General features: G+C 42.6%; 1 protein-coding gene across 2 annotated transcripts in view; it reads left to right on the forward strand.

Moving 5' to 3' along the window:
* The window catches only part of LOC102876243 (interleukin-12 receptor subunit beta-2-like), a 143,274-nt gene extending 133,667 nt beyond the window's left edge, over nt 1–9,607 (forward strand). For both annotated transcript variants that reach the window (XM_006879779.1, XM_006879780.1), the window contains one exon: nt 9,086–9,607. In XM_006879779.1, the coding sequence (XP_006879841.1) occupies nt 9,086–9,607 (522 nt within the window). The remainder of the gene's footprint in view (nt 1–9,085) is intronic.
* Nucleotides 9,608–10,328: the final 721 nt, after the last annotated feature.

Genomic DNA, 10,328 nt, shown 5'->3' on the forward strand with positions numbered 1-10,328 from the left:
CACACCACCACCACCCACACCCCCATCACACCATGCCACTACCACCACTACCACCACCACCACCACCCCCACACTGCCACCCCCACCATCACACCATCAGCCTATCACCACCACCATCACACCACCACCCATACCACCACCATCACACTATGCCACTACTGTCACCACCACAGCCCCACCAAACCACCCCTACCACACCCACACCCCGACCCTACCACTCCACCACCCCATCACACCACCACTACTCCCACCACCACCACCCCACCACCATTGCCACCAACACACCCCCGCCACCCCACCACCATACGCCCACCACCACACCCGCACCCACACCCACACCACCAACCACCAGTCTCACCCCCACCATACCACCACCACCACAGCATACTACCACCATCACACCCCTGCCACCCCTACCACCACACTACCACATTACCACTACCACATCACCACTACCATCACACCTAATCACCACAATATATGTCTAAAAGATCTTTTAACTCAGGGTGAAGAGAAGGCTTCTAGGAGTCAGTGCTAAGCTGAACACACTGACTAGACAGGTATCCACATTTTGAGCTCTTGCTTAAAGGCAATACTCTGCTGGCTTATGGGAAAGCATTCTATAAACTGTGAGCATTCTATAAACTGCTAGTGGTAGAAAGGACTTATGGTCCAAGAGACCAATAGTTGAACCATCTTAGCTTTCAGCTATTTCCCAATGCTGAGATTCACACTATGATGTCCCACAGGCCTGAAATAGCACAGTGGGAAGCAGTACTGGGTCAGTCACGGACACCTGGCTTGAAGCTGGTTGTCCTGATGTCAAGGGCTTGGCTGGCTCTGCCTGGTCATTAGAGGATACAGAAGCCCGGGGAGCCACTGGAGGCCCAAAAGAAAGCATAGAAGGCATATTCAGAAGATGCACAAAGGGAGACATCATGCAGAAGTTACCACACATGTGCCTCAACGCTGTGTGCGGTAAATATGCTCATTGTTGTTAGGTGCCATTGAGTCATCTCTGACTCTGTGTTTAACCTACCTCTTTGATGGGCTTTCACATTTTACTAGATTTTTTTGCTTCAATTTGCAATGCTGTCATGTAGTTCTTGTTTCTGTTGTTAAGTGCCATTGAGTAAGAGTCATAGCCACCCTATGCACTATGGATCTGACCCTGTCCTCTCCTGCGTCTCCTCACCATCTCTGACACGTGTAGCCTGTTGCTGCAGTCACTGTGTCAATCCATCTCCTTGAACATCTTCCTCTCTTTCACTGACCCTATACCCTCCTTAGCATAATGTCCTGTCCAAGAAATAATCTCTCTTAGCAACATGTCCTGTGGACTTACTTTCATTTTCTTCAGCCTCAATTTGAACTTGCATATGAGTAATTGACGGTCTGGCCCACAGGCTGCCCCTGGCCTCGTTTTGACTGTTGATATTGAGCTTCTCCAACGATTTCTTCCACAAATGTAGTCAACCTGATTCCTATGCAGCCCACTGGGTAAAATCCATGTGTAAAATCATCTTTTGAGTCTTTTAGAAAAAAAAATATTTGCAATGAATAAATCATTGTAAGTACAAAATTCAATCATTCTATTTCCAGCTTGATTTCTATAACCAAGCCTATTTTCCAACTACTGTTTTTCTTCATTATTTCCAACTTTTGCATTCTAGTCACCAATTATCATTAATGCCTTTTTATTGCATGTTCAGTCAACTTCAGACTGCAAAATTTGGTGGGGAAAAAAAGGTCATTACAAAACCAGAGGAGAAAGAAAAAGAAGAAATGGATGTCAGGAGAGACCCTAAAGATTGCACTGGGATGTCAAAAAGCCAAATCTAAATGAAAACATGTTGCAGTGAAAGAGCTTAACAGACAGTTTCAAAGGGCTGCTCAGGAGGATAAAGCAAAGTATAATAATGGAACGTGCAGAGAGCTGGAATCGGAGAATAAAAAGGGAAGAACTCGCTTTGCATTTCTCAAGCTGAAAGAAGTGAAAAACAAATTTAGGCCTTATGTGTCAATGTTGAAAGATGTTATGAGAATGAGCCAGAAAGCATCAAAAGAAGATGGAAGGAAAACACAGAGCTACTGTATCAGAAAGAATTGATTGACACAGAAAAATTCTGGGAAGTACCACATGAACCACATAAACATTACCAATGGTAATAAAAGAGGAAGTGGAAACTGCATTGAAGGCATTGGCAAAAAGCAAGGCCCCAGGAATTGATGGGATATCAATTGACTTATTTCAATTAAAAAATGCAGCCTTGGATGCACTTACCAGTCTATGCCAGGGAATTTGGAGGATGTTATCTGGCCAATGGATTGGAAGAGGTCCATATTTGTTCCAACTCCCAAGAAAGGTGATCAAAATGAATGTGGAAATTATCGAACAATATCATTGATATCACATGCAAGCAAAATACTGCTGCTTATCATTCAAAACAACTGGAACAATACACAGATAAGGAACTGCCAGATGTTCAAGCAGGATTAAGAAGAGGCCGTGACACCAGGGATATCATGGCTGATGTCAGATGGATTGAAAGTAAGGAATAACAGAAGAATGTCTATTTGTGCTTTATTGACTATGACTTTTGACTGTGTGGATCATGACAAGTTGTGGCTGACATTGAGGATAATGGGAATCCCAGAGCACTTGATTGTGTTTATGAGGAACCTATACCTGGACCAGGGGAACACTGCATGGGAAGGGAGTCCATCAGGGTTGTATTCTATCTCCTTACCTGTTCAATCTATATGCTGAGAAAATTATCCAAAAAGCTGGACTCAATGAAGAGAAATGTGGCATTAGAATTGGAGAGAGACTCATTAGTAAAATGCATTATGCAGATGACACAATATTACTTGCTGAAAGTGAGGAGGACTTGAAGCACTTGTTGCAGAAGATCAAGGAATGCAGCCTTCAGTATGGATTGCATCTCAATATCAAGAAAACAAAGATTCTTACCACTGGACCAATAGGCAGTGTCATGACAGATGGAGAGGAGATTGAAACTGTCAACAACTTCATCTTGCTTGGATTCACAGTTAACATCCTTGGTATGAGCAGTCAGGAAATAAGGAGACACACTTGCTATTAGTAAGATTACACTGGGAAAATCAGCAGTTAGGGACCTTTCCAAGTCACTGAGGAGTAGTGATGCCAGTTTGAGGACTAATGTGTATCTGATTCAGGCCATAGTCTTTCCAATTACTAGCTATGCATCCAAGACCTGGACAATGAATAAGGATGACAAAAAAAAGAATTGATGCCTTTGAACTGTGGTGCTGGAGAAGAAGTTAAATAATTTGGTCACATTCTAATAACAGAACATCATGCAACTGTTTAAAAGAACAATATAGATTTGTTTGTTCCCAGTTATCACCAAGGGAGCTCTGATGGCCTAGTGGATAAACTGTTGTGCTGCCAACTCAACGACAATAAGTTCAAATCTAAGAGCTGCTCCGTGGGAGGAAAGATGGGCATTTACCTTCTGTGAAATTTACAGCCTCTGAAAAGTCACTAGAAGGTCAACTGTGAGTCGGTTCTCACTCCTGACTTGATGGCAATGAGAGAAGGGAGGGATTATCAGCAAGACATTTTAAGTGAAAAAAAGCCAAGTTAATAATATTTAAGTATAGTGAGTTCACATTTGCATGAAAGGAGGGGAGAGTTTACATACACACACACACACGCACACACACTCCTCCAGCATGTTCACTAGATGCTTCTGGAAGCATACGTGTAATTCATAAACACTGATAAATATGATTGCTTTGGGGGAGGGAGGATGAAGAATAACATTACATAATCCCCTTCAACTTAAAAAAATTAACTATGTCACATACATATTTTTTTAAAAATAAGTAACAAATTAAAAAATTTAAAGAATACACACAACAAAAGCCTTGGAGGCCTCCTTGAAAGTCATGTGACATGACCCTTGGATCATGTGGCCTATTTTTTAAAGGAACAAATTTTTCTCCTTGTGTTAGACTGAGGCAGAAACAGAATCACAACAAAATCTCCAGCAAAATGTGCTTGGAGCTTTCAGGCCCCACCCCCTTCTAGGCTTTACACTCTTCTATCACTACCAAGATGGATGTAGCTGAAAAACTATGTCTGAAAGCTTTGGAGAAAAAGGCTGAATCATAAAAGGGGGGTCACTTGGATATTATCTATTTTGAGCTTATAAGAGCTGAAAATAGTGTCCCTGAGGTGCCTAAGCTGAGAGTGGTTTCAAAAGCCTTCCTCCCGGACTTGTCAACCAGAGCCCGCTTTTAAATGCACTGAGGAGCTGCCTCAATCAATACTGCCAGAGCTTCACAAAGAAGGCAGAGCAACCACTTCACCCTGTGAAAACAACAAGCCATTCCTCCACCCCATGTAATCGCTCCCACCTCTGTGGAAGTAGCACTTTGGCAGCTTAGCTTTCCAAAGCTGCCAGCTGTGTTCTCAGCCCAACCAGCATGCCAGGACCGGTTTGTGCAACAATCAGAAGTGAGCCAGTTCCAAGGAGGGCAGCACACACACACACACACACACACACACACACACACGCGCGCGCGCGCACTCTAGCTGGCCAGGGTCCTGGAAGGCAGTCTGTCTTTGAGAAGGCAACTTTCCACTTCCTAGACACTTGTCACATTCAAGGCTGAGGGGCGGGGTGTTGAGGTGGAAGATGTCAGAGGCTGATCCAAAACAAACCACTTTGTATAATTTGTCATTTGACGAATGACAGCTGGAGCCCAGATTGGTCTGTCATGTTTTCCTAGGCTACGGAATATCAGAGTTGGGAGTAGTTCTTAGGGTTTTCTCTTTGCCAAGGCAGCATTGGTTTTGTTGGGGGTTTTTGTTTATGTTTGTTGGGTTTTTTTCTTTAATTTTTTTTCTTTAATTTTTCTTTAATGACTTTACGCATGTCTTATGCATAAAGAATCTGCTTACATAGTCATTACAGCCAACAAAACCTTGCGGGGGGGGGGGCACAGCTCTGCTCTGTAACACATGGAGCCTCATGTTAGCACTCTTCCCTTAGGTGTGCCAGATTCAAACTGTGTTTTCAGCTGCTTCCTATGCATCTGAAAGCTGAACAATGACTAAGGAAGATCAAAAAAGAACTGATGCCTTCGAATTACAGTGTTGGTAAAGAGAACTGAACATCTCTTGGACTACCAAAGGAACAAACAAATCTCTCTTGGAGAAACCAGAATTCAACTTAGAGGGAAGGATGGTGACACTCTGTCTTGTTTAATTTGGACATTCCTTCAAGAGGGACCTGTTCTTGGAAAAGAACACCTTGCTGGGAAAGATATAAAATCAGTGAAAGAGATGAAGACCTTCAAGGAGATAAATTGACACAGTGACTACCACAATTGGCTTGAACATGACAGTTTGTGAGAATGGTGTAGGATAGGGCAAAGTTCCTATCTGTTGGCCACAGGATCACTAGGTGTGTCTTAGTGACCTTGCCAGAACCTAATAATAATTACCCTTAAGATATGGTCCCTGTGTGCAGATATGTTGAAAATTTTGTAAGTGCACCCACATGCCAAGAACCTGATAGATTGTTTCTTCGTTGATATTTGAGTAGAAGGACAATCACCAGGGGCTCAGATGAATGAGGAAGTTGTCACACAGGAGATAGTGGAGCACACATGTGCTAAGTGAAGACTGGCAGTTGATGAAAGTGTGGGTGTGAGACAGGAAAAACAAACAAAACCTATTCAGTGAACATTAGTGTGATATTAAGGGCTTAGGGTTCATAGAACCAGAGACCTGACATGAGATGGAATAGATCTTGGGACTGTTTAAGCCATTTAAACAGAGCTAAGAGCATTTTGCCTAAGCTTGTTGGAGGATTGCGATGGGGAGAGCAAATATGAGCAAGACTGAGTGCTTTGTAACACTGGCCTAAAACTATGAAGCTCAAGGCTGAGGCATCTATGAATACATTTTGTAAGCTTATTCTGCTATTCACTTGGATTACAACCTTTTGATTTCCCATATATGGTTCTGGGTGGTCTGTTAGCCATCACATCAGATTTTAGACCCAGTAGAGCAGTAAGGTTGTGATGGGTAGAAAGAGGTATGAGGAAGTGGGAGACATGCCTAACTTCATGGGAATTAGTTTTGTGTTATTGATGTTGTTGACAGGGACAGTTCACCTTTGTGAAAATGGTAAAGGTCAGATATGGCCATCGTGACCCTTGCTTTTTCTACAATCAGGGCAGTATATGAAATAAAAATATCTGGAGGTCAATGTGGAGAAGTGGAGAAGGCAGTTATGCAAGAGCTAATTGGTTGGCCAAGGACTTGTAACATTAATTGGAAGTAATAAAAGAGCTCTGGTGACATAAGTGGTTATAAAGTATAGCTTCTAATCTCATTGTTGGTTGGTTGTTTGAATTAATCAACTGTATGGTTCTAACACATCAGCTGCTCCACTGGAGAAAGACTGACAGTCTCCTGTTAATGATATACAACCTCAGAAACCTGATGGAGGGCAGCTATGAGTTGGACTCAACTTGATGGCAGTGCATTTTTTTATTTTGCTGGAGTTTTTGCTTTTTAGCAAAAACACACTGACTTATACAATGACTGAATCAGGCAGTCAGTGTATTATTTTCTTTCTTTCTCTCTTTTTTTTTCTTTTCTTGTTGTGTGCCATCAAATTGTATCTTACTGGCACAGATTTCCCCTCCTTCTTCTGTGAAGTGTCTGCCTGATTAGAATTGTGTGCCTTCAGGATTGCAGTGCAGATTCCTGCCACTAGCCACCAAGACTCCCTTAGTTTCTTGAATATTAAGAGAGACCAGTAAAAAAAGGGAAGAGCAACTTAAATCTGTTAAAGGGAGTGCATTGAACTGGGAAAATCTGCACTGAGGGACCGCTCCAAATTATTGAGAGTAATGATGTTGAAGGTGCATTTAATTCAGTCCATAGTCTTTCTAATTACCAGCTATGAATCTGAGAGCTGGACAATGAATAAGGATGACAGAAAAAGAATTGATGCCTTTGACCTGTGGTGCTGGAGAAGAGCACTGAACATCCCATGGACAGCCAAGAGAACAAACAGATATGTCTTGGAGAAGGTGTAGCCAGAGTGCTCTTTGGAGGCAAGAATGATGATGCTCTGGCTCACATACTCTGGGCATGTTGCTCCGAGGGGCTATTCCTTGGAGAAGGGTATGATGGTGGGAAGGGTCAGCAAAGGAGAAGAAGACTCTCAACTAGGTGGATTGACACGGTGACTGCTGCATTAGGCTCTTGTGTGTCAGGAAGTGTGAGGATGGCACAGGATAGAACAAGGTTCAGATCTTTTGTTAAATGGTGGTTATAAGTTGTACTTGAACCAATGGCACCTAACAACAACAACAAAAAGGGAGTGCTGGGGACATTGGTGGTTCGGTGGTGGAATTCTCACATTCCATGATTTCTGGTCAGTGTAGCTCATGCACTGGCACTATCCACCTTATCAGTCAGTGGAAGTTTGCCTGTTTCTGTGATGATGAACAGGTTTCAATGGAGTTTCTGCTGTAAGAAGGAATATATGGTGTTTTAATTCTAAAAATGAGCCAGTGAAAACTATATGAATCACAGCAATCAAGTCTATGATGTCACCAGAAGCTGGAGGCCACCTTGAGGGCAGTTAACAGCAATACCAAAAGAAATAAGATGGTAAACTTGGCATCTGGAACAGCAGTTTAGAGATCTGACATTAAAGAACAGGTGATGGGCTGCAAAGAGTGACAGAATTAACAGGCAAAATAGCTATCAGGAAGGATGGACATTTCTTTCAAAAATCGTTATTCTGGAGGAGTGTTTTCTAAAAGCTAAACTGACATGATTCTCACTCTATCTAAAGGTTTTTAGAAGTTCTATCAAAGTCAGCTCCTTAGAATTCCTTAAAAGGCCCTTCATAATGTGAGGCTCTTCCTATTTCCCCAAATCCTCAATTTTCTGGTCATATAACATAATTGGAAGGTTCCAGAACACATCAGCCCTCTTTGCTTGCCACTTCTCCATCTAGAAAAGACATCTGTCAGGACTCAACTTAACATCGCTTTACTACCTGGAGAGTGTAGGCAAATGTTCCCTGACTCCTCCCTGAACAGAAGCAAAGTCAGTCTTGCCTTTTTTCCCTTTGCATCCACAGCACCTTCGGAGCTCTGATGGTGTGGTCTGCAGGGAGTAGGGCTGTTAACCCAAAGGCTTCTCTGGTTCAAGTCCACCAGCAGCTCCATGGGAGAAAGATGAACAATCTCCCATGTGATTGACAGCCTTGGAAACTCAGACTTGCTGGCAATGAGTTGAGTGTGAGCTGAGTGCCTTCTCCGCCTGAGGAGCAGGTGATACAGTGTGATTCAAATTAGAAACAGGCTAATACTCGAGCCAGGTTGTGGGGGTCAAATAAATGGCTAACGAAGCCATTTATAGTATAGAATTAGAAAAATGTTTCCGTACCTCTAAAAAAAAAAAAACCAAACCAACAACAACAACAACAAAAACCAAACATTCAGTCAACCAGATAAATCAACAATGTGGGTAGAGAGGGTGCTGTCGGTGGGAAACAAGACAGATCTTTACATTACAGTCATTACAATGTATACCAGAATAAATTCCCAAAGGATTAAAAGGAGAACCTGGCAAAAAAAAATAAAATATATATATATACATATATACACACACACATACACATATATACATATATATACACATATATATATATACACACACACACATACACATACACACACATAGATAAAAAGATCTTAATATGTATCATAAATGGTTTCCTTAATAAAGAAATTTTCCAGGTCAATATGGGAAAAAAAGGGAACAACCAAAAACCAAAATAAAATTAAACCAAAAGCCTTCTTTCAAAGAAAAATGTGGTGTATGAATGAGCAACTCATAAAATACATATTTTTTAAAGTCCAATGCAGGCTTCCTGACAATGTTTGCTTCTTTTACCTTGTCAAACTGAAGGTCAGTGTCCCACCCTTGACAAGCAGACAGTGGAGACTTTGAGCTATCTGAACAACATTAAAAGCTTCTCCATCTCTGTTCTTTCAGGACAAGATGCAGCTGCCCTGGGACAAGCTCCTGGGAGCCAAACACACTCCTGAAGAACCTGAGACACTGGTCATCAACGAGGTCATTCATCAAGTGACTCCAGACTTCAAACGTCCACACTGCTCCAACCGGACAGAAGAGGGACAAGAAATCCAAAGTCACCATATGTCTAAGGAAGATGCAACACCTCTAACGGTCCTCACAACAGAGACAAAACACCTAGGGGATCTGTACAAGATCCTGCTGGGCAAGGGCCCCGACTCAAAGCCCAGAAATCCAGCCAGCCCCTTGACAGTGCTCTCTGTGGACTACTTGCCCACCCAGGAGGGCTACTTACCCTCCAACATAGATTATCTCCCTTCACATGAGACGCCTGTCCCTGAGCCTCTGGAAGAACAGGAGCCTCAGCACATCACCCTTTCGGTTTTCCCCTCGAGTTCCTTTCATCCCCTCAACTTCCCCTGTGGTGAGAAGCTGACTCTGGATCAGTTAAAGATGGGGTGTGGCTCCGTTATGCTCTGAGAGACAAGGCTTGAAGACTAGAAAGCCTAGTAGGCCTCCAGCCAGCACTCTACACCCCATCTACTCAGCCCTTATTGAGTCCTCTGGTAGCCATCACTCAGTCCTGACGAGAGGGCAGGTCAGTCAGTTCACAGCGTCTCAGGACCCAAGCACTCACCTTTAACCATACACCTCATTTTTCCTTCCTCCCCATATAGACCTAGAGATTTCAACCTGGGTACCTGGCAACTTGCTTCACCATGTTGGCCAGAAAGGGAATAGGGGAGAAAAAAGAAGAACTCTTAACTAGAAATATGAAATAATCACAAAGACCATTCATGCAACAAATAAAGAACCTACTTACTTACCAGGCCTTATGGTGATTACTATTACTGTAAAAAACAAAACAAAACAAAAAAAAACCCACAACCTTCCTGGGGTGATAGAAATGTTCTTTGTCTACAATTCCCAATAATGCAGACTCTAGCCAACAAGTAACTGTTGACCACTTGGAATGTGTATAGCATCATCTACCAATTAAACTTTGACAGTGAGCATACAGTGGCTAGTGGCTACCGTACTGGAGAGTGTAGCTCTAGATGGTGAATAAACTGAGAAATACAGCAAGTCTTCAGAACGGAAGAGCCTAGCTTTCTAGATGATACACATCACATACACATGAACACCAGTATAATGAGTCACCACGATGATTATTGTCGTATTTGTGGAGGCCTATAAACAC

The sequence above is a fragment of the Elephantulus edwardii genome, unplaced genomic scaffold (genome assembly GCF_000299155.1).
Source record: "Elephantulus edwardii isolate Elephantulus edwardi_28Jun2011 unplaced genomic scaffold, EleEdw1.0 scaffold00005, whole genome shotgun sequence".
NCBI lineage: Eukaryota > Metazoa > Chordata > Mammalia > Macroscelidea > Macroscelididae > Elephantulus > Elephantulus edwardii.